This window comes from Carlito syrichta, unplaced genomic scaffold (genome assembly GCF_000164805.1).
Source record: "Carlito syrichta isolate Samal-C Ts95f unplaced genomic scaffold, Tarsius_syrichta-2.0.1 Scaffold303678, whole genome shotgun sequence".
NCBI lineage: Eukaryota > Metazoa > Chordata > Mammalia > Primates > Tarsiidae > Carlito > Carlito syrichta.
Genome location: NW_007247774.1, coordinates 612065 through 635996, shown reverse-complemented (window position 1 = coordinate 635996; position 23932 = coordinate 612065). Strand labels below are relative to the sequence as shown.

The window sequence follows — 23932 nt, the reverse complement described above, 5'->3', positions numbered from 1 at the left end:
ATCCTGTTTGAAACCCTGATTCTTGTTTTGTCATTAGCAAGATGTCATGTATATCTGTGAGGGTGGAAACGTGTAAAAGGTTTTTCTTAGTTTTTCCTTAGCAAGAGATCATATAGATTCTGCATATGAGGATTGCTATTACCTATGTTTCAGCTTCTAAACCCTGATTCTTGTTTAGCTCACAGCAGATGGCCTGTTGAGTCTAAGGACTGAGGACTGATATAACGCCGATTCTTCCTCATCTTTGGCAAGGGGCTGTGTACATCCTGAATATTAGGTCTTTCACAAGAAACATTGTCATTAGAAACTTAGATTATTTTAGAATTTCCAAGATCCTAATTAGAATACCCCCCCCCCCCCCCGGGCAGCAGGAGTCAGAGGAAGGCCTGGGAGGCAGGAGAGGTCCACTCTAGCTTACTGGGTGCCCCAAAGTCAGCCACAGGGCCTGTCTGAGCTACAGTGGCATCTGCTGAAACAGGAATGCTTGGGATTGCCTGGATTGGGGTGGAGGCGTGAGCAAAGGCAGGGATTGAGGGCCCCCACCACTGAGGCCTAAGGCTCCTAACTGGGCTTGAGGGTTTCGCAGCATCAGACCCAAACTCTGCAACCCATTGGCTATATGACCTTGGGCAAGCCATACAGCATGTCTGGGCCGCAGTTTCCTCATCCACAAAATGGACTGCCCTCCATCTCTGATCAGATGAAGTAGCTGCTCTGATCTCATGCAGCTGGGCGAGTGTTTCTCTGCACATGCTGCTTGGTGATTTGCCAGAACAGGTGTTGTAAGGACACTGCAATGTATCGGATACCATGACAGCTGCCCTCCAGGGGGGAGCATGTTAATAGCATTTTGTATTTATAAATATTCTGTTCATCTCATAGATCCCAAAACAGCCCCACATGGTGGTTAGAGCAAGGAGCATTCCTCAGTTTCAGCAGATGCCACTGTGGCTGGCAGGTTCTGTGGCTGACTTAGAGACACCCAGCAAGCTAGGGTGGACGTAGGTCTTGGGCATAGGCCCCCAAGCCCAGGTCAGGCCCTGGAACTTAAGGAGCCTCGGTTTTCTGCTTCTGAGCCCAGCACCCTCCTCCTCCCTCCTGCTCTGTCCTGTCCTGGGCAAGACCTTTGTGATCTCTGTCTCCTCTCAGGTCAATTCTGCACTGGGGCAGCAGTTGCAAAAGGAGGCCCATGAGCTCAGAACCCTCTACCAGGAGAAGGTTGTCCCCCAGCAGAGTCTGGTGGTCAGTCTGGATGCCCATGGATCTTGGGGCTGGGGCTGGGGCGGTGAAGGAGCCAGGAACCACACCCTGTCTCCCCGTCTCATCCTCTTACCAGCCCTGATCTCTTCTCCACAGGCCAAGCTCAACCTCAGTGTCAGGACCCTGGAGTCCTCTGTCCCACATCTCCAGGTGTCTGCCGAGGGTGGAGAGGGTCGGGAGGAGCAGATGGACTGCAGAGTGAGGGAGGAAGTGGGGGCCCTGGCTCGGGGCCTTGCCGGCTCTGCCCAGTCCCCTGGGAGGTCGAGAGTGGAATGGTAGAAGATGGGAGTGGGTGGGGAGAGTCTTGAGGACCACCACTTTTAGTCTCTCTGTCCTCAGGGTCTGTCCTCTTTCCCTGCTAAGGTGTTGTGTGTTATTTGTTGAATGAATGAACAAACGAATGAATGAATGAATGAATGAATGTGCAGCTGCTCTGTGACCTAGTAGGACTGAGTTGAGACTCTCTTCCCCCACCAACTGCAGACCTCTGATGTCCTAGCCAATGTCACTTACCTAAGAGGAGAGCTGCCTGCCTGGGCCACCCGGATTGCAAAGAATGTGAGTGGAGGGTGGGATGGAATAGGGGGCTTCCATCCCAGGCATCTCCTCCAGCCCTGCCCCTTCACCGTGGCTCCCAGGAAGGTTGGCCTGTTCTTGTGTTGACACACACAGGGAGAGGTGCGGGTGGGTAACTGCTGGCTCTGGGACCCCTGCCAGCCCAGGCCTCCTCTCTTTCCTGCAGGTCAGCGAGTGTTTCCTGATCCGGGAGATGGGCTACTTCTCCCAGTATGTGGCCTGGGTGAGAGAGGAGGTGAGTGGACACTCAGGGCTATGATTTCCTGCCCCCGGTGTTCACCCTGTTTTGTCCCATCTCCACCCCCAGAGTCCCTTGGGGGTGGCCTAGGCCTTCAGGGTTGAGCCCAAACTCCTACACCTGGTATCTGCTCCCTTGCTTGCCTGCTGGGCTCTGCCCGTCCCACCTATGCCACAGTCCTTCCTTGAGGCCTGAGTGTGAGTGAGGTCAGCTATGGCTCTCCAGGACATGCTGTTACACCTGGTCTCCAAGGCCTTCCTTAGGCCAGCTTCTTGCCCAGCTTGTCCAAGGCCTGCCCTTAATGCCCACCTCCTCCTGCAGACCTTTGCTGCTATCTGGACACTCCCAGCCTCTACAAGCTGTCTGGACACCCCCATTAGGTCGGCAGAGGGTCTGCCTTAAACCTGAGTGTGCCTGTGCATGCGTGTGTGTGTTCATGTGTGTGTGCATGAGTATGTGAGGACATGCATATTTGTGGAGGACATACATGTGTGAAGGACATCCATGTGTGTGCACACCTGTGTGCATGCACATATGTGTCATCTCCCAGTGAGAGTGTGACATAAAGCACAGCACTAGGCACACAGTAGGGCCTTAATTCAGGCTGGTGGGTGGATGAGAAAGGGTCGGGGTGAACAAGGAGCCCGTGTGAATGTGTCCCCATCTGTCTGCGTGTGTCCCTGCATGCGTGTGTCTGTATATTTTCTGGCCTCTCTGTCTACGTATAAGTGTATGGTGGCCCCAAACTGTGTCCCTGGGCCCGTCTGTGTCTTTGTCAACCTCCTTCTCCGAATATGGGTACACCCATGAGTCTGGGCGTCTCGGCATACACCTGCTCCGTGTTGCACCACAGGTGACTCAGCGCATTGCCACCTGCCAGCCTCTCTCTGCAGCCCTGGACAATGGCCGTGTGATCCTGTGTGATATGATGGCTGACCCCTGGGTGAGTGTCCCTACTCATCAGGGCTCCTGGACATTGAGGCCCGTGAGAGAGGCCATGTAAGCAGGGTGTGAGGCGAGGCACAGCCCCTGCCCCCAGGCCTGCATCCAGCCCTTCCCGTCAGCTCTGACCCCAAGTCAGTAGGGGAGACTGGGGGTGCAGAGTAGAGTGGGTATACTGACTGCACGGCCCTGTTCCAGAATGCCTTCTGGTTCTGCCTGGCGTGGTGCACCTTCTTCCTGATTCCTAGCATCATCTTTGCTGTCAAGACCTCCAAATACTTCCGCCCCATCCGGAAACGCCTCAGGTGAGGGGCTGCCAAGACTGCGGGGGGTGGGGAAGACCAGGGCCCAGGAAGGTGTCCCTTTTCAGCTACCAGAACTCCTCCTAAGACCTGCCCAACAGTGGAGGCTCATGGTCTAGCCCCGAAGAGCCACACACTCTGAGGAGCTCCAGGGTCAGGAAGTTCTCCCATATGTCTCCCCCATATCCTTGCTGCAATACGTCCATTCAGGTGCAGGTTCTTGGGACTCTCCCCATCCCCTGGATGGCTTCTGAGGTGGGACCACCAGGGCTCTGGGTTTGTCCCTGTGTTAGGGCTGAGGGTCGGTGTGTGGGGCTTACTCTCTTTCTGGAATGCTGCAGCTCCACCAGCTCTGAGGAGACTCAGCTCTTCCACATCCCCCGGGTCACCTCCCTGAAGCTGTAGGACCCAGTGGTGAGTTTCCGGTCCCCTTAATTGCTCAGCACTGGGGGTGGGGGGAAGAGAGGGACTGGAGTCTCCAGGACCCAGGAGGGAGGGAAGACTGAGGGACTTGGTGGCGTCTGGGCACAGGATGAGGTCTTGCCCGGCAGTGAGGCTGACGGGCCGAGCCCTGCTTTCCCCTCCTGCCACCTCACCTGCTTCCTTTTAATCCATAACAGGGCAAGGTGACCCCCGGGACTGCCTGTCCTCCACTTTGACTCAGCCTCGACCAGTTGACTTCTGTAGCTCTTGCCCCAGGGCCCAGGCTGGCACGCAGGCCTGGACTGCCTCGACTTCAACTTAACTGCCCCTTGCCTGTTCCCTTTGCACCTCCTTGCTGCTCAAGAACCCCTCCATTCATTCTCAGACTCGCCCTTGACTTCTTTTGAGCTACAAAGCCAACAGGTTCTTCCGGTGTCTATCCCTTATCCTTCTGCTGCAATGTATCATCACTAGGAAGGACCTGTTCTCTGCCTTTGGAATCCCTTCCCCAACCTCTTAGGTGGGACAGAGGCCCTGTCCAGCTCTGTTCCCCCTCCCTTCAGCCCTCTTCTGGCCAAGCCTCCCTCTGTCCCTCTCCAAGCTCTTGTCCCTTGTCCTTGCCTGGCCTCCCCATGTGCCCCAATTTCTCTTCTGTGCCCTCTCCAACCCTTTGCTTTTTCCCTCCAGGGAAGTCCTTTTCCACCTTTGTCCTCTCATGAACTTATTCCCATTACTACCTTGCTATCCCCAGGAGCCCCTCCTGCCCTACTAAACCCATAAGCAGGGTAAATATTATTATTATCATGGTAAAGCCACTAAGCAGGCAGGGTCCACCATGGCTCAGGTCCAGGTTAGCTCCATGCTCTGCCTCATGGTCCCTGTTCCCTTCACTGTCTCAGAGCCTTAGACTCTCCACAGATCCCAGCCTTGAGTTACTGGACCCTAGCAGAGTGAGGGAGAACTTTCTGAGGGCTGAACCCTCCTGCCTCTACCCTGGGTTAGAAATAGTAGGGCTGGTCCTTAGCCTCTCTCTGAGTACTGGCTCCCAACAAAGGGACCTGGAACCCGGCCCACAGTGGGAACTTCCCCTTGTCTCCCCAGAAGGTAACATCGTCCACAGCCCTTACCCAGCTTTCCCAAGAGGGATCTGGTGGCCAGAACAGGATTTTGCATTACTACTTTTATCCTGTATATGTGGCCTAGCCCATCTGTCATCCCTACATGCTGAACCCTGAGTTCCAGAAATGAGGAAGAGGAGAGAGAAGAGGATATGGACAGACCTCTGATCTATTAAAGTGTTTTTACTTCCCCAAGTCTTGGTTTTGGATCCTTAAAACAAGGTCTCCCTGGCTTAGTACGCAGTTGGTGTTTAATGAGTGTTTATAGGCGGCAGAATTCCAAAGCCTCCTCTCACTACAGGTATCCAGGGATTATTCCAGCAATCAGCAGTCGGGGAGTGGGGAGTCTGGGAGCATGCCGTCAGGAGCAGGGAGACCTGGATCCACAACCTGGTTCTGTTGCTTGTTAGCCGCACCTTGAACTTGCTTGTTGGGGCATCTTGAACATGTTATGTATGTCCCCTCAACCTCAGTTTCTCCATTGATAAGATGGGAAGAATAGCCATAGCCTCTTCATAGGGTTATGAAAATCAAATGTGGTAATGTGTGGAAAGCCCTCAGACCTGGCACAGAGCAAATGCTCGGTAGATGGGAACTGCTTCAATGAATAATAATTCTTCTCCTCCTCCTCCTCCTTTTCCTCCTCCTCTTCCTCTTATTTGCCATGACTGCTTGGGCCAGGGACATAGCTAGGGTCTGGTGAGGTACAAAGGAAAAGGGAGACAGGTCCTTTATTCAAAACCAGAAAGTTCCAGGGAGTATCTCTGTTTAATTGCATCATACAAACCATTAACAAATTTTCTACTAGAAATTAGGATGGTCCATATGCAATGTATTGTTACTAGTGTCAAACAAGCAACCTTGAATGTAGCACAATTTCTTCTTTTTTTGCTTTTCCCAGCTGTGGTTTTTATTTGTTTATTTGTTTGTTTTTTGCTTGTTACTCATCTGTTGACCTGTGTGGAGGAAGTAGCATCTTGCATTTTAAAAATGCAATTGATGGGCAACCACCTGGGTCCCCTCCCACTCTGGGAGCTTTTCTGTTCTCTCAATAAATCCTGCTTTTTCCAAAAAAAAAAATGCAACTGATGGAGTTAAAACAAATTAAATAGAAACAATTAAAATTGTTTCCAGTTTTCTGTCAAAATTGTCTTTTATATATTTGAGCATATTAAACATAGTTATGTTAAAGTTCAATTACTCCTTTATGCAGAGCCCTCATGAGTCTGTTTCTAGCATCTGTTGTTTTTCTTGGTTTTTGTTAGTTTGATCTTGTCTCCTCACATAATCGGTGATTTTTTTTTTTTTATTGAACACCACACATTGTATTTGAAAACCTGTAGAAGTAATTTCAGGCCTAGAATGAAATTATCTTCCTCCATGAAAATTATATTTACATCTGGCAGGCGGTTTGGAATCTATTGAACCAAGACCACTTTAATCCACCTGCAGGGAATGAGATGATTTACAGTTTCTTGGAGGGATTATCTACTTCTAGTTCATTCATATTCCTAGGGTAAAGCCCTCTGGGGTCCCAACCCAAAGCATGAAAGATTTGCCAGGCATGCTTTCCTCTTGGTAGTCTCTGTTCAGCATCTTTGCAGTATCTTCTAGAATCAGCAAACCTCCTTTGGAGACAGTAGCCCAAGATGCCAGGCATATGTTTCTGGGTTTCATTCTTTTCCTAGATCTGTGACCTTGTGATTCTTTTTGTTTCTTTAATATGAACTACTTATGTTTTATACTCTGTGATTCTTTACTGCCTTGTTTGCCTCCCAATACCTTCAATTAGACTTAAATACATCCATCCATACATATATAATGTATGTATGTTTTTAAGTCTACAGAGATATATATCTATATTATATATTATATCGTTATTATATAATAGATAAAATAATATATTGTTATAATATATTATTTAATATAATGTCTATATTATGTAGTATGAGTATATATGACCTTGAACAAGGCATGTGACTTCTTGGAACTTCATCTGCTCAACCTGATGGTAATTCTCCCCTCAGAGACTGTTGTGATGGCAGACAAGATTATAACCATGAAGGGGGCTCTGTTTCACACATAAAGTAGCATTAGTATTTAGAATTCCAGTGTTTTAAAATCCAGGGTAATAGGTAATCTATTTTTCTCTGTGACTGTTTATCTTTGTTAACTGCCAATGCTATCCCTAGAGACACACACACACATATATGATATAGAAGATATATACATACATACATACACACACACACATACACACATATTTTGAAACTGCTCAAAATGGTATATACACACACATTTTTGAGACACATTTAAATTGTCCTCAGCTGGGAATTTGGTTTAAATTACCTAGTCCACTGTTATCAGACATAGCGGTCCTAAAATATTGACTTTGATGTTACCTTGTAAATTGACAAAAAGCTGCCACTCTTTGAATTTAGTATCCAAAAACCTTGACCCAGCCAATTGAACATTTGCTTTTGCAAAGGAACTTCATTTGGAGAACTTCACCATAGACTCTGGTCACCTGGGGACAGGGATGGCATTGGTAGTTGAAAAGAGAATTAGCCTCAGAGAAACATAGATTACCTATTTCCCTGGATTTTAAAACACTGGGATCCTAAAATACTAATGCTACTTTATATGTGAAACAGAACCCCTTTATGGTTCTGTTTCAAGGGGGAGAAATCACCATCAGGTTGAGCAGATGAAGCTCCAAGAAGTCACAGGATTTGTTCAAGGTCTCAGAAGTCGAAGCCCCACTGGACCTTGGATTCATGTCTCCTGGTCCTAGTGGCCCTCGAGATTTCTTCTGGATTCACTGCCAGTCTCCATTCCCTGTGGGCATGTGAAAGGGAGGCCTTGTCTCCAAGGAGATTTGAACCAAGTGTCCTTGCTGTCCCTGTGGCAGGAGGGATGACAGATTGGGGGCCCCGGGAGTTCTGCCAGACGCTCCAGTCTGGCCACCCAGCAAAAGGCCTCCTGGCAGATTCTGTCAAAGAAATGCCAGATGGGCCAGGGCGTCTGAAGTCCCAGGTGGCTGCTCAGGGCAGCTCCAGCTGGCTTGAGGTGAGCAAAGGCAAGGCCACGTGACTGGGGCAAGAGCCTGCCTAGGCTACCTGAAGGGACACATAGTGTGAGTTAACCTTTATTTATTGAGCTCTGTGCATACACCAGGAAATGTCCTGAGCACTTTACATGAATGAACTAGGAGATAGGCATTGTTATTTACCTACTTGATGGTTGAGAAAACCAAGGCACAGAGCCTGGATGTGGGCTGAGTTGAAAGGGCGACACTTACCCAAAGGAATCAACTCATTATGGTGGCATTCAGGCCATATCTGAATTCTCTGGAATCAGCTTGAGGCCTTACTCTGGGCGGTTGTGGTCAGGGTCCTCGTTCCCACCCTCTCCAAGCCAGGGCCTCTCTCCTAGTGACCTATTTCTCCAAGTCTGAATACCAAGGACTGAACCAGGAGTCTGGTAGCCAATCTGGCCCACATGCCACATGCTGTTGGAATGACACCCTTTCTCCGTGGTCTGCAATCCTTCTTTGCACGTGCTAGATATGTCATTCCTGGGGGAGTTCACATTCATCCATCTTACATATGCTGACCAAGTACTGCAGCACCTGGGAGGAGGGAGGCTGGGTGTGTGTGGAGAGATGGTCCCACCTCAGTCCCTCTACTCGGCCCACAAGGGATGCAGAATTGAAGGAAGAGGTGGCCTGAACCCTCACCCACATTGAGGGGAATAAGGAGTTAGTTGTTGAGGTTAGAGGAGGGAGATGTCAGGGAGGTGACCTGAGTCCAAGAGGTGAAGTGAGGTGCTCTCTCTTCACTTCCAGTCGATCCCCAGAGAGTACCATGGTGTCCCCCGCAGTTTGAGAAATCCAGCAGACTGCTGTCTCACCCCCTGCAAAGCCCAGAAGGCAAGAGACAGGCTGGCTGCTTTGACGGCAGAGCTGAGGAGAGGACTGGTGGCCCAGATGAAGACTTCACGTGAGAGTCGGCGTGGAGTCTCTTAGGCCCGGTCCCAGGAAGCGACCTGGAGGGTGAGCCCTCAGCCGAGAGGAGGTGGAGCCACCACTAGACACTGGGGACTCCTTGGTTCCCAGAGGCCTGTGTGAGATACCCTAGTCAGGGGCAGTGGGGAGCTTCCCAGCAAGGGTCAGGCTCTGAGGAGCCTTGGAGGTGCACACAGAGAAAGAACGGTTTTCAACCTCTGCCAGGCCCAGAGCCCAGTCCAGTTGGAGGCTGACCACACACACACCCTGCCCTCCTCAGGCTGCACCCCACCAGGCCTGAGCTGGGCTAGGAGCAGCCTTGCTTCCGAATAGGAGAGTTGACTATTTGACCATGATGTGGGCCTGGACATGAGCCCAGACTTTGTTGTGTAATATGAAGTGATGAGGAGCATTTATATTTCCTTGGGGGTAGTTTCTCTCTCTCTCTCTCTCTCTCTCTCCTCTTTCTGTGTGTTGCACTCTCCCTCTCTGTCTCTCTGTCTCTCCCTGTCCTCTTTGTCCTCTTTTTCTGTCCTCTCTCTGTGTCTGTCTCTTTCTGTCTCTCTCTTTGTCCCCTCTGTCTCTCTCTCTCTCTCAGCCCTCTCTCTCTCTCTCTTCCCCTCTCTCTCTCCCCTCTTTCTGCATGTTGCACTCTCCCTCTCTGTCTCTCTCTCTCCCTCTGTCCTCTGTCTGTCTCTCTCTTTCTGTCTTTCTCTTTGTCCTCTCCATCTCTCTCTCTCTCTGTCTGTCCTGTCTTTCTGTCTCTGTCCTCTCTCTCTGTCCCTCTCTCTGTCCTCTCTCTCTCTCTCTCTCTCTCTCTCTCTCTGTCCCTCTCTCTATGTCCTCTCTTTCTGTCTATCTCTGCTCGCTCCCTGTTCTCTCTCTGTCAGCCAGGGCCCCAAAACATAAAGGGCTGAGGTGAGGATGCAAGGCTGGGGCTCCACAGAGCCCGGTTTGGGAGCCTGGGGAGGGGAGTCTGAACTTGGGTCTGGAATGAGGGATCATGAGCAGCATCCAGGAAGGTCCAAAAGACCCTAAGACTTGTGGGTGGGGATGGCACAAACCCCTCACCTGAACAGGATGAGCATGAGGACCCTTGGCAGCGACACCAGCTCACTACTGTGTCCTCAAACATTGTGACACTGTGAAGGTTAAGGAAACTCAGCCTTCACCCAGGTTTGAAATGATCCCTTCCTTTTCTACTTCCAAACTTCCCCACCCTCAGGATCCTCGACCTGTCCCCGAGTATGAGGAAAACCACAGCTGAAACCCTAGGACTGAAGTGTCCCTAGCTGAAAGGACAAAGCTGCAGCCTTCCCTGACCTTTGTGTGTCTGATACACAGCCAAAGAACCTTGGGAAATGCCAAGACTCTCTTGGGGAAAGTTTGCAGATGCCTGCGTACCCACAGCAGGGCCACTGCTGAGGCCCACGTGAGGAGTCTGTGCATTGTCCCTGGGCTCTACCCCCTCTGCCCTGCCTCATTCCTGCCTTCCCCACAGGTGAGGTGAAGAGACCTAGCTGGAAGTGCCTGGGCCCTGGAAAGGCCCCTGAGGACGGGGGGATGGGATGGCACACGCATCGTGGCAGGAGTCACATCTGTGTCGTATGGGGCGCCTGCCTGGTGGCAGCTGCAGTTGGAGGCTCCCAAGACCCAAGGGCCTCGTGGGCCCACAGGGCAAGGCAAGGTCTGTTTTGTCACAGCTTGTTAACTCTGAAGAGAAGGCATCCTGAGTAGCGGAATGTCAGTGGGTGTGCCAAGCTGTGGATGGGTGACTCTCCAGAGGACAGGGCTGGGCTTCTCTCGTCCTGCCTCCTCGGGTAAGACCAGGCCTGTCCTGGGCAGTGTGATCAGCAGGTTTCTGAGCTGATCTATGAAGCAAGGGCCTATAACCACCAGGTCAGGTGGGATCTCATCCACAGTGCTCACTTTGGGAAGAAGCAGCAGGCTTTATGACTGGCGTTGTCACTTTCTAGCCTATGACTTGGGCAAATCTTGTAACTTCTGTGTCTCACCATTATCCTCTGTAGGAGTGAGACAATAACACTCCTTCCCAAGGCCACTATGAAGACTCAAAATGCTCAACGCGTCCCTACTTGTGGAAGCTTGCTCCAGAGCTGACAGCTACAAGGGGCCTCCCCTCCCCCGCCTCCCAGGGTGCAACAGTGGGCTGGTCGTCCAGGCTCTGCTGAGACACTTGCCCCGTGTCAGGTCCAGCCTGTCCGGAAGCCCTGCAGGACCAGATACCTGGGCTGCTGCCTCCCCTGGAAACAGTCCTCCTTGCCTCAGTGGGTCCACGGCTCCAGGCTATTTTCTTCCCCTGAGGATCTGAAAGTTGGAGCTAATTGGCTGACTCAAAAAAAAAAAAAAAAGAAGGGCGTGCTCTCGTGCATGCGTGCTGCAAAGGAGGGGGGCATCTCAGGGCTCTGTTTCCATGGGAACCACTGGCACGGGCTGGCTCCCGGGGCGCCAAAAAGGGAAACTTGGCGAAGGTTTCAAGCACCTGGCTTCTGGGTGGCTTCCCTGGGGACTGAGTAAATGCCCGGGAGTCTGCCCTCCCAGGGATGCCCGGGGTCTTCGCCCTCTTCCTCCACCCCCCCAACCCGCTCCTCAGGAGACCTGGTGTGATCCCACCTCAGAGCCAGGAGGGGACTGACGGCACTTGGAGAGTATTAGGAGCTCGCGCTTTGGGGAGACTCCCACACTGTAAGGCCCTATGAGGGGTGAAAGGGAGGTGGTAGAGGGGGCAGATAAAAGAGGTGGAAGGATCCTTGAGTGTCCCCCTGGCGATATGGCCCCGTTGGCTGTCCCTCTCTCCGGGTGGCAAAGACCCATCTGCAAGGCCGTTGCAAACCAGAACCTCGGGTGAGGTCCCTAATGGAGGGATGCCAGGGCAGTCACCTCAACTGCAGTGGCTTCCATCTGTCCTGGGCAGGGGGCTCAGGCTGAGATCATCACAACACAGGAGTTCACCACCATGTGTCCATGAGGAAGGGTAGACAGGACAGGGTGGGGGAGAGGAGGGCCTGCCTTGTTCGGGAAAATGACTCCCAGAGGCTCTCTGGACTTCATTGTTGCCCCCTTCCCCTACCTCCTTGGGACAAAAACTGCCCTGAGCTCCCCTCCCCCCAGCCCCAGCTCCCTGTACGTTCCTGCCCCCACCCTTCCACAGGAACCAAGAAGCGGAGGAGCAGAGATAAAAAGAGACAGGCAGCAGGGGAGGCACAGAAAGAGAGACTCCTGGTGATAGGGTAGGGGAGAGGCCAGGAGAGCCAGAGGGACTTGGACAACCCTGGCTGAGAGGCCAGGATTAGGGACTATGGAGCTATGGAGAGAGAGAGAAGGTGGGAGGAGGGAGAGAGGGAGAGGGAGAGAGGAGGCAGAGGGGTGGAGCGGTAGAAGCCGGCAGGGAGGGAGGGAGAGGGGGGTGGGCCAGGGGCGGGAGAGAAGCCCGCGGTGGCAATTACGTCTGGGTCCAAGCAAACATGAGGCAGCTGCCAGCCGGCCGCCCGGGCAGTCCGGTCCGACTTGGCTGCGAAGTGGATTGGCCGGCAACAGTTTCTTTCAGTGCCCAGGATGCAGCAGGCTAAGGTAGGCACTGGTGGGGCTGGGGGCTTGCCTGGGGGGGATGTGGCAGGGTGGAGGGATAAGGGTTGTGGGAAAGAGGATATGGGGGTTGCCCTGGGCCAGGGAACCTTGACATGCCTCCTTCCTTGGCCCCATCTCCTACGGTCCCCCGTAAGGTCCTTTTTGAGAAAGTGAGCTTTGGGGTGTCCTTGCCGGGAAGCTGGACTCTTAGAGCCCCCTTTAGATGGGAGAGACTTTAGGTGCTTGTGGACGAGAAGCTGGACAGAGAAGGGGCTTGGGGTCAGTCCATGCCTGGCCCTGCTCAATTAGGTCCCTGGGGCAGGTGCTAGGGCAGCTAACCCTGAACCTGGGGCCCCCGAAGCCCTTAGGGTTAGGAAAGGGATGGATCCTGGCAGGGGGTCGCTAATGTTGGAGGCTGGTCAGCGAATGCATCTTTTAATTAATCATTCAATAACAAATGAATAGCAAATTCTTCTCAAAGGGCCATGAGACCCCTAGTAAGGATGCTTGCTAATAGTTCCCTCTCAGTGGGGTTGTGAGGAGGCTGGAGAGAAAGAATGCAAGGAAAATGTCTGGTACAGAGTTTAAGAAACAGTGGTGGGGTGAGGGGAAGAACAAAAACAAATAAGGAAGAAGAGGGGAAGAAAAATAAGCTGACCCACCCCCGTCCCAGCACACAGTTAACCCTCAGAAAACCCGGCTGGACGCCCCGTGAACTGCTTGCATGCTAGGGGTAGTCTTGCTGTGGGAACAGGGACTTGCCCCAGGAGGAGGTCTGGCTGCTCAACAGAACACCCAGATGACAGTGGCTGGAGCAAGGCTGGTGTAGCTCTCGTGGCTAAGTCCAGAAGGAGGCGACAGAGGGCTGGCACGGAGGCCCCAGTCTCTGACTCCGTCTGCCTCCTCGCTGAGGTTGCCTTAAGGTGCAACATGGTTGCTGGAGCTCCAGCCAGCACGTGCAGGCAGTGGGAAGAACAAGGAAGGAAGGTCAGAAGGATCAAATAAAATCAGGGCCTTGTGAGGGAGAAAGAATGGATATTGAGTTGTCATCTTACTGTTTCTGCCCCCGAGAAATGGCTCCCTGTCTCTCTTTCACCCATGAAGACAAGCTTCTTGGAGTGGACTTGTGGCTGATTTGGGGCTACACTGCCCCAAACCCCAGGTCACCCTTGTCCTGTCTGGTCTATCTCCCAGGGGTGCCAAGAGAACCAACAGAAGTGATGACATGGAGCCCCTTGAGCACAGCAGCAGGGCATACTGAAAAGGTGACTTCTCTCCTGTCACCTTGGGTGTCCCTAGCAACTGCCAGGCTGGCAGAGTAGAGCAGAGGGACTTATAACCTTATCCCAGGTTCACACACTACGTGGTCACTGCACACACGCTATAGGTAGCACAGGCCATGTGAATTTCCAGACGTCAGTATGAGTGTGTGGTGCACAGCCATGTACACATGCACTCGCACGTGCCCTGTGACCATATCTTGCCACCGTGCCCACTGACAGAGATGCGTCGAGAACCCTGCACGTCCACAGAGGTGGAGATTTCTAGTCAGGCTGCACAGGGACGTGCACACAGCCAGCTCTACCCACCAGCAGAGGACAATCCCCCTTTCCTTGCTTTTTCTCTGCTGGCTCTAGCCAGAGCTTGCTCTGGGAGCTTGGCCACCCCTGCCCCTGTCAGAGAAACAGAATGAGTGGTCCTAGTCCTGCAGGTTCATCTGGCCTTTTGTTAGACATTGTGATCCCACCCCGCCCTCTGCACTCCCCACAACTGGCTCCTGGGCCCTAGTGGGTCTCACTGTCCTTATGCCTGCCAGTGGCCTTCCTGTGGCTGACCTGGACAGAGACGGGAGTGGGTCTCACACCTCCTGGTGTTTCCTAGGGGAAACCACCACTGGGTCCCTCACCAAGGTCAGTGGGAGATTGTGAAAAGGACTGCAATCAGAGCACAGGCTGCAAGTTGGCCTGACTTGTCACTGTCAGGGTCAGTGGCTGTCCCCCAGGAACAACCGCAACTGCCAGCTCCTCAGTCTTCCCCTTGCACTCCCCAGTCATCCACGAATTCTCACCTCATCTCCCGGAGGCAGGCACTGCTGCTCCCATTCTATAGACACTGAGGCTCTGATGGGGGAGGGGGTGGCTGGGCACAGCTCCAGGACTCCATGAGCTTGAATTCATGAGCTCTCGGGAGAAAGGGGCAAACAGATTCACAGGGTCTGCAGTGGGGGATGTGGGCTGTGTCCTGGGGCCTCGGGCTGTGATGTCTTCACAGCCCAGCACAGGACCGAGAACTTTCCTTCCCATCTCCCAGCCTTCTTGCAGTGCACTTGTGGGAGATGAGCCCTCATTTTCTCCCTCCATTCTCAAAACCAGTAACTGAGACCCAGGTTCAGCTGGGGGAGGAAAGGGGCTCTGCCTCTGCTCTCCAGGTAGAGTCTGGGAGAAGGTCAGGGTTGGAGGGCAAAATCCCTAGAGGGGCCTCCCCTCCCTCCAGGCCACTAGCTCCTGAATGATCTCCTTGGATGCTCATGCAGCCCACAAGGCAGCTCTTGGTATTGTCTCCATTTTACAGATGAGGAAACAGAGGCCTGCTGTAGATTGCAAGTCACAAAGGGTTGTAGCTGGGATTTGAAGCCTGCTCTGTCTTACTCCAAGGTCCCTAGGACTGGGGGATCATTGGAGAAGACTACAGGGGGAGGGGGCATGCCTTTAACCAGTTAGCCTAGGAGGTGCCTGCCCATCCCACGGGGCCTGCCTGACTCCTGGGCTTGTGGTCCATTGCACCCTCTGATCCCTCTAGTGAGTGCACATAAGCCAGACCCCACCTTTCCATGTCCCCTGTGTTAGCCACTTGACCTTGAGCTAACAGCCTCTCCCTTCTGAGTTATGGGCCAGAGCTATGAAGGAAAGGACCCCAATGTTTTAAATTCAGGTTCCCTTTTCTTATCAAAATCTTCTGCAGAAGTGGAGAGCTACTATGCTAAGTCAGGGGCTGGGGCTTGGAGCCCACCTGCTCTCCGCAGCCCATCCTCTGGGCATCTGATGACTTCCAGGAGCAGCTGCAGGGCCCTAAATGCAGCCTCTGTGAGGGAGAAGGCACTCTTGGTTCCCAGGGAAAAGAAAGAAAAAGGGAGAGAAGTTGGCATATCTTCCTTAACTGGTTCCCCAGGCCAGGGCAGGGAGGAGGGCAGGAGGGAGAGCAGGAGAGAGGCGCAGAGTGGGCTATGCTCCTATCTGCAGCTCCCTAGCTCCAACTGACCAGTGTGTCCTTCAAACGTACATCTGTCACCTGTAATCAGCTCATGTCCTAGAAGGCCACCGAGTGGCCAGGTGACAGGGAAAGAACCAAGGGGACCTGCAGAGTTGGAGAGGGGGCAGCAGAACTGAGGCGGGAAGGCACCTGGCTTGGCCCAGCCTCCCCTCTTTGTTTTTTTGAGTTTTTTTTTGAGTGTTTTTTTGAGTTGGAGTCTCACTCCATTGCCCAGGCTGAGGTGCAGTGGCATGCTCACGGACACCCCAGCATCAACCTACTGGGCTTTGGCGATCCTTCCACCTCAGCCTTCCAAGTAGCCAGAACTACAGGCGCACACACCATGCCTGGATAATTTTTTTTTTAAAATTTCTTGTAGAGACGGGGTCTTGTCAAGTTGCCTGGGCTGATCTTGAACCTACAGGCTCAGGCAATTCACTAGCCTCTGCTTCCTAAAGTGCTGGGATTACATCCACTGAGCCGTCCTACCTCCCCACTTTGAATGCTGCCTCAGTTCTCTGTCCAGCCTACCCCCTCCCTCAGACTGGCCCGTGCCTGAGCCAGGCTTAGCTGGGCAAAGCAGCTGCAGGTCTTTGCTGGCCTGGCTCCCGCTCTGCCCACCACCCCACCTTCCCCACCTCTAGTGCATGGGCAGTGGGCAGACCTCAGGGTGGGTGAGGTCCTGGTGCCACGTGCCCTTGTGCCTAGCACTGTTTTGAGATCCTCTCAAGATGGGCCCACTGGGCAGTGGCCCCAGAGAGCCAAATCCTTCCCTCAACTCTGCCCCATTGACTCTGGGCAGGCCATGCTCCCTCTCTGGGTCTCAGTCTTCCTACCTGGGCCTGAGATGTGCTCAGTCTTTACCAGGCCACCACCTGAGCCTGGGTCCTGTGCTGACCAGTGGGGGTGCTGAGAGGGCACAGACTTGCCAACTCAGGGTCGAGGTGGAGGCCATCACCAAAAATGCCATTATGCAGCTCTCCCCTGCTCCCCCCTCCCTGACACACAACTGCCCACGGGTCCACTGCATCATGCTGCTCCTTGCCATTTGGTATTGAAGGGCTCTGGCCAGGAGTGGAAGGCGTCCTGGGGGGGTGTCATGGCCACACCTTGTCAGCTGTTAGCCTTGGCTCTGCATCAGGCAGACCTGGGCTCAGTCCTGGTCCCTTCATGCATTGGCTGTGTGTCCTCAGACAAGTTATTTAACCCCTCTGTGCTCTAGTCTTCTCATTTTCTGGGGGAAGTATCACTGATCTCCCAGGCCACCGAGTCCCTTTAGCAATCCACTTGGCCCGGCCCCTGGCACAGAGTGAGAGTGCCATTAATGGCAGGAATGCCAATGTCATTATTTTCTGGTAGCTGAGGAGAACCTAGGAAGGGGCCCCAACAGAGAGTGTTGTCAAGAGCAACTCAAGTCAACCCCTGGGTTAATGTGACACTCCTCTTGCCGGGCAGTGGGGGAAGCTTGTGTCCAGGGCAAGGTGGCAACCATCAGAAGTATTGTATGTATCTGTGTAGTTGTATTGTGTGTGTGTGCACCTACGTGTGTGCACCTACATGTGTGTATGTGCATGCATGGTCTGTGGGCACTCATGACAATCTCAGCTCCCCTCTTACAAGCGAGCTGCCCAGCCCACATCTGTTTGTGCCCAGAGGTGGGTGGAGACTTCAGGCTCCCCAAAGCCTCCCCAGTCCAAATCCTGGGGGACTGCATGACGCAACGCCCACCACTGCTTCCTGCCATCTGTCCCAAAGGGATGGAAATAGAGCAAGAAACAACACGCAGGTGCTGGGTTGGCCAGCCTGTGCCACAGCTGTCCCCACGGACTGGAGGGAGGGGCTGGCCAGTCCCACATCTGAGCAGCCCTGGAAGTCCCCTGCTGGCCAGGCCCTGGCCTCGGGGCAGCCCTCCTGGAAGGGAAGAGGCTTAAGAATCTGGAGGCCCATCCCCCCCATCAGACAAGGCCCAGAATTTTCTGTCTGGTGGGACAAACACTCTAAGCCGTAGCTGTATTTCCAAATCTACTATAAGCTTTATATTAATACAGTAGCCCAGGCCTCTCAGAATCACATAATGCAACTCCCTAGCAGGCAGATTGTGGGAACGCCTCCTGCAAGAGTACCAAACTGGATTTCCCTGCCAGCCATGCTGGGCCCTGGGTAGCCAGTCCCTCACTCAGGGTCAGAAGGATAAAGAATAGTGATAATCCCCTGCTGGGGGCTTGGTTCATTGCCTCACCTAACCTTCCCCATAACCCTGTGAGGGCATAGTATTATTCCCATCATGCAGATGAGGACACTGAGGCTCAGAGAGGTCAAGGACTTTGTCCAGGGTCACCCAGCTAGAAAGTGAAGACCCAGGATTCAAGTCCCTGTCTGGCTGACCACAGACCTCTTCCCTCCGCACTCAACTGCCCAAAATGTCAACTTGCCTGAAATCTACCCCCCAGCCCCCTAGCTAGGTGTGTCTAGTGGGTCCTGATAACTCTTACGAACCCACCCATTGCTGTTTCCTGTCCACTAAGTCCATAAACATTTGGGAAAAATTAGCAATGCATTTTTTAAAAAATTAGGTCTCACTCTGTCGTCCAGGCTGGAGTGCAGTGGCAAGATCACAGCTCACCGCAGCCTTGATTTCTTGGGCTCAAGTGACCCTTACGCCTTGGCCTCCTGAGTAATTAGGACTACAGGTATGCCCCTTCGTACCTGGCTAGTTTTTAAATTTTTTGGTAGAGATGGGGTCTCGCTATGTTTCCCAGGCTGGTCTTGAACTTCAAGGCTACAGCAATCTTCCCACTCCAGCATCCCAAAGTGCTGGGTTTACAGGCGTGAGCCATTGTTCCCAGACCAACAATACATTTTGTACATGTATTTACTCTGGAGAAAGAATGTTACCTCTTGACAAAGAGGTTGGGTATTTTAACACAAGTTTGCCAGGACCCTCCACAGTCTCCAGCCATGGACCCCTCACCCCCAACAGGCTGCCGTGTGCCTCTGCCAAGCCTGCTCTGGGCTGCTATCTGGGGATTCTCTGTAACCCAGCCGACGAGAACCATGGAGACAAAAGTAACTGCTTGAGCATTTCACCTTGGTGTGCCCCCTGGTCTGACTCTATCTTCTTGGCCAGATGGGCCCCCACAGGGTGAAGCTGTACCCTGCTGGGCATGGGTCAATGAGCAAGGCAGCTCCCCTGAGGGTGACTTGGCCTCTCAGGGGACCTAGGGCCTGGAAATCCATGAGGCAGAATGTTCCAGATGACTTGTTCCAAGAGATTGGCCTTTTTGCAGTGTGAATTCTTAGAATGACAGTGTTTCTGATACAGAGCCTGGACTGTATTAAGAGGAAGATGAAGAAATGGGGGATAGTTCTGCTTCTTACATCCCAGGGATGACAGTTTTCTCAGTAACTGGGGTGTACCCGACCCCTCCAGGTCAGGTCCTAAATACCAGTCACACTAATATCTCCTCCACCCTTCCCACGATCTCTGCCTGGCTCAGCCTTCATGTCTCTCCTGGACTTGGGCACACCCCTCCCAGTTGGCCTCTTGCCTCATTGTCCCCCAACCTGTCCCCCACACTCCACCGGGCCACCTTCCTGAGATAAGTTTGATCCCCAGCTGGTACTTGGGTGGGAGAGAGCAGCTGCGGGCAGGTGTGCCCTGCCAGGCGGAGGCTGCCCCAAGTCTGAGAACCAGCAGGTTTGAGAACCACCGGGAACAGTGCTGTCCAATGGAGATGTAATATGAGCTACAGATGTCATTTAAAATGTACCAGTAGTCACATGAAAGAAAGTAAAAAGGCCGAGCTTGGTGGCTCAGCCTGTAATCCCAGCAATTTGGGAGGCTGAGGCGAATGGATTGCCTGAATCCACAGGTTCGAGACCTGCCCGGGCAACTTGGCGAGACCTCGTCTCTACAATAAATCAAAAATTAGCCGGGCATGGTAGCGCGCGCCTGTAGTTCTGGCTACTTGGAAGGCTGAGGCGAAAGGCTCGCCGGAGCCCAGCAGGGTGAGGCTGCAGTGACCAGGAACATGGCACTGCACTCCAGTCTGGGTGACAGAGTGAGATTCCAACTCAAAAAAAGAAAAGGAAAAAGAAGAAGAAAGTAAAAAAAAAAGTGAAATTATTTGTAATGATCTATTTTATAAAACCCAATGTAATTTTCATTTCAATGTATAATCAATACAAAAATTGTTAATGGGCTATTTTGCATTCTAGTAAGTAAAGCTTTGAAACCCAGTGTGTATTTACACGAATGGCACATCTCAGTTTGGACCAGCCACATGCCACGGCCTTAGTAGCCTCGTGTGGCAAGTGGCTGCTATCACTCAGACCTCGAGGGTTCAGGCCTGGAGGAGGCAGGGCCCTCACTTGGGAAGAGAAAATACAAGTTTCCTGGGCTGTTTGTACCCCACCTTCACTGTTTTTGCCTTATCTGTCGTGACCTGTGCTATTGTTTCTTTTTTTAAAATGAACTCTCTTGTTAAATTTTAATAAATCCATTTAAAGGGAAATTAAACCAATTTGTAAATGGGAAGTCAGGGCCTGAGTAGAAGGTCACCACAGCAGCTAGTGAAAACAAAACAGCAGCAGTAAACTGTCACCCCCCTCCCCCATGAGTGGCCTCTGTGGCTCTGAGCTGAGGCCACGCCCTCTCCTTGAAAAGAGACAAGTCTGAGTGTGTAAATCAACCCCTGTTCTGGCAGCCAGAGACCTCAGGCCAAAGCCCACCAGGACATAGCTGAAGCTGAGCAAGCTGGGAGAACCCAAACCACGGGGCCTGGCAAGCTTCCTAAGAGGGTGCAAAATAGAACCTGTCACAGGGTTTGGGCTTCAGTGGGGGGTTTGTGTAATTTGAGGTTCTAAGGACCTCAACATATTGCTGTGTGTGCATTAAATAAGACCACCTCTCAAAACACCTACCCTGGCACTGGCACATAGCAGGTCCATCACTGATGCCCCGCCCTTTCTGTTCCTCCCCCACCCCAGGGGGACTTGGGAGGAAGTTGAGGCCTGTTCCAGCCTGCCTAGCCAGGCAGGAGCTGCAGGTCTCAGCCCCCAGGTGACTGACAGAGAATGGCCCAGTCCTCTGGCAGCCTCTACCCTGGAAGGAACCTTGTGAGTCTCAGAGAAGACTGCAGGCCCCAGCCTAAGACCTTCTCTGGGACGTGCCCCTCAACCCCTATCTTGCGAGAGTGCCCTCAGGGACTCTGTATGACCCCAGGGCCCAGGTCTTGGAACATTAGTTTCTGCTGTCCAACCCTGGCCATTCCCTGAGGCCTGTGGACGATGAGGGTTCTGTCATCCATTAAAATGAGGCTGCATCAAGCAGGAGCAGGAAGAGAAATTCTCAGGTGAATTATGCAGAGCATCAGGAAACTTTCACCGGATCTCTTGTGAATATTGATTGTGGGCCTTGTATGTGTTTCCATTTTAAAATTATCTTTTTGTGTGTGTGAGAGAGAGTATTTTTTGAAACAAGATGTTTTGTACTTTTTATTGAGCTCACTATAGATTCACATGCAGCTGCAAGGACTAACACAGAGAGATTCCTACATGACCTTTCCCCAGTTTCCCCAGTTGTAGCATCTTGCAAAACTAAAGTGTAGTGTCACAACTGGGAGGGTTGGCAGTGAGGCAATCCAACAATCTTATTCAGATTTCCCCAGTTTTACACACACTCATTTGTGCATGTGTTTAATGCTACACGGTTTTATCACATGTGCAGGTTTGTGTGGTCACCAGCACAGTCAAGGTGCACAACTCCGTCCCCACAAGGTCCCCTCCTGTAGCCCTGTTCTAGCCATACCTCCCTTCCTCTCTGTTTCCCCCCAACCCCCTTCCTCTCTCCCTCCCTGTCTCCCTCTCTCCCTGCTTCTCTCTCTCCCTCCCTCTAGCCTCCCCACTTCCTTAACCCCCTGGCCTTCTAATCTGTTCATTTCTCAAACTTTGTCACTTCAAAATGTTATATAAATAGAAGCACACGGTATGTGACCTTCTGGGCTGGCTTCCTTTTTTCACTCAGCACAATTCTCTGGAGATCCGGTCAGGTTGCTGTGTGTGTTTGCTGTTTGTTTCTTTTACTTGTTTGGAATGCCATGGTATGGATATGCCGCAGTGTATTTAATCATTCACCCGTTGAAAGATACCCGGGATGTTTCCAGTTTGGGCTATTACAAATAGAGCTGCTGTGAACATTCGTGTACAAGTTTTTGTTTGAACATCAGTTTCCGTTTCTCCGGGATAAATGCCCGCGTGCAATTGCTGGGCTGCATGGTAGCCGCATGTTTAGTTATATAAGAAGCTGCTGAGCTCTTCTCTGGAGTGGCTAAAGAATTTTGCATGTCCACCAGCCATGTGGGACACCAATGTCCACCCTTGCCAGCGTTTGGTGATGTCATTGTTTTTTATCGTAGCCACTTGGATAGACACACTGTGGTATCTCACAGCGAGTTTCATTTGCGTTTCCCTGATGGCTGATGATGTTGGACATCTTTTCATGTACTTAATTTGCCATCTCTATGTCTGCTCTGGTGACTTGTCTGTGCATGTCTTTGGCCTGCTTTCTAACTGGATGGTTTGCTCTTTTGCTGTTGAGTTTGAAGAGTGAGAGTCTCTTGGGTGCCAGGCTCTCTGATGAGCAGTTCACACATGGAAGAGCAGTTCACACATGGGCCGGGGCCCACTCTCAGAGAGCTGACATTCTGTGGGGGAAGAAACAGAATGCACCTTAAAAACAAAATAATAGGATCAGTTCAAAAGTCGGAGGGAGTGCTGTGAAGACGTCCTGAGATGTGCTGAGATGGAGGAACATGGGGAGGGAGGCCTGGACAGAGAGTCAGAGAGGGGAGCTCTCCCAGGATCTGACACCTGAGTGAGACCTTGAACGTCCAAGGGGAAAAGCATCCAGTGCAGGGAGCAGCAGGGCCCAGGCAGGGATGTGGGAGCAGACCCAGCGTGTGAGAGACTCGGTGAGGCAGTGAGGCAGGCGGGCAGGTCAAATGAGGCTGACAGGGTCAGGTGGAGGAGGCTGGGGGTCCCAGCAGGGGTCGAAGGGCATTTAAGTTCTTTCCAGTCTCAGCACTGCCCCGGTTTGCCCCCATGAGCTCACCTCCCAGCACAGAGGCACCGCGGGGTGAGGGGCCATGAGACCGCCTCTCAGGGCTGTCTTCCTTCAGTGCCTGCCAGCCTCCCAAGTCAGGAGGAGGGTGCCCAGAGCAGCTATTTAGCATTCCTTGACAGCTCAGTCAGACCCTCTCCCAGACAGACAAGTGTCAAATATTCATGAGGGTGACCCAGTGGTCACTCTTCCCTCCTCCCGCCTCCCCCACAGTCTGAAGGGCCCAGGCCACAGGCCTTGGCTCCTCTAGGTGGTTGTGCGGCCTGAGTGCAGCTACTGAGGGCTCCCTCCTCAGAGCCCACCTCCTGCCTCATAAAGGGAGGCTGTCACCGGCCCCGATCCACGGTCTCGCGATGGGATCCTGGCCCCTCAGCAGGGTGGAAGAGCCTGGCCCTGAGCTCCTGTCACCACCCACCCTGACGCTCTTCACAGGGAGAAAAGACACCCTGGGTTCCTTGGCCCAGGGGGCATCACAACATTCACTAAACAGGTATTCTTGGAAGACTTCTGACATGGTTAGGGAGCTTGGGAACATACCTCAACATCTGATATCTCTCTGGAGACCCGACCCTAGAAACAGCCACAGTGGCAAAGGCTGTGACCAAGGCCACTTAAACTTTGGAATCAGAAGACCATAAGTATATTGTGGTCCCGGCATGTCTTCTTAGGCCCTGGTAAAACTTTTCAGGGATTTAGTTTCCTCATCTGTAAAATGGGGGTGATGTGCCATGGGGTTGTCATGATGACAAAATGACTTTTGGCTCAGAAGAGCTATGCATTCAGGGGGCTCTCAGCCTGCCCCGTGGGTTAACCCCAACCTCCTCAGGTGGATAGAATCACTGTTGGATAAAACCCAGGACACTCACGGGGTCTCTTCCACACTAGCCTGGGCCCTAGGGCTTTGAGACAGGCTCCCGGTAACTAACCGTGGGTCCAGCAGAGATGGTCTCTGCCAGCCAGCACAGGCGTCATCCTGAGGTGGGCAGTGGGAGAAGGGGGGGTCCCAAGAAATAGCTCCTACTAGAGGCTCTGAACCTCCTTCTGATGTTCTCTGCTCACCCCATGTGCAGAGCCTTCAGCAAAGAATTCATGAAATAATGAAGCACCAGC

At 52.6% G+C, this 23932-nt stretch overlaps 2 protein-coding genes across 4 annotated transcripts in view; both read left to right on the top strand.

Moving 5' to 3' along the window:
• PROM2 (prominin 2) overlaps nucleotides 1–3723 on the top strand; it is a 13218-nt gene extending 9495 nt beyond the window's left edge. The window contains exons 17-23 of the mRNA XM_008059042.1: nucleotides 1150–1242; nucleotides 1357–1416; nucleotides 1744–1818; nucleotides 2003–2071; nucleotides 2928–3017; nucleotides 3215–3321; nucleotides 3660–3723. Of these exons, the coding sequence (XP_008057233.1) occupies nucleotides 1150–1242; nucleotides 1357–1416; nucleotides 1744–1818; nucleotides 2003–2071; nucleotides 2928–3017; nucleotides 3215–3321; nucleotides 3660–3723 (558 nt within the window). The remainder of the gene's footprint in view (nucleotides 1–1149; nucleotides 1243–1356; nucleotides 1417–1743; nucleotides 1819–2002; nucleotides 2072–2927; nucleotides 3018–3214; nucleotides 3322–3659) is intronic.
• An 8614-nt stretch (nucleotides 3724–12337) lies between these two features.
• The window catches only part of KCNIP3 (potassium voltage-gated channel interacting protein 3), a 90437-nt gene continuing 78842 nt past the window's right edge, over nucleotides 12338–23932 (top strand). For all 3 annotated transcript variants that reach the window (XM_008059041.2, XM_008059040.2, XM_021712879.1), the window contains exon 1: nucleotides 12338–12456. In XM_008059041.2, coding sequence (XP_008057232.1) covers nucleotides 12442–12456 — 15 coding nt within the window. In that variant the 5' untranslated portion in view covers nucleotides 12338–12441. The remainder of the gene's footprint in view (nucleotides 12457–23932) is intronic.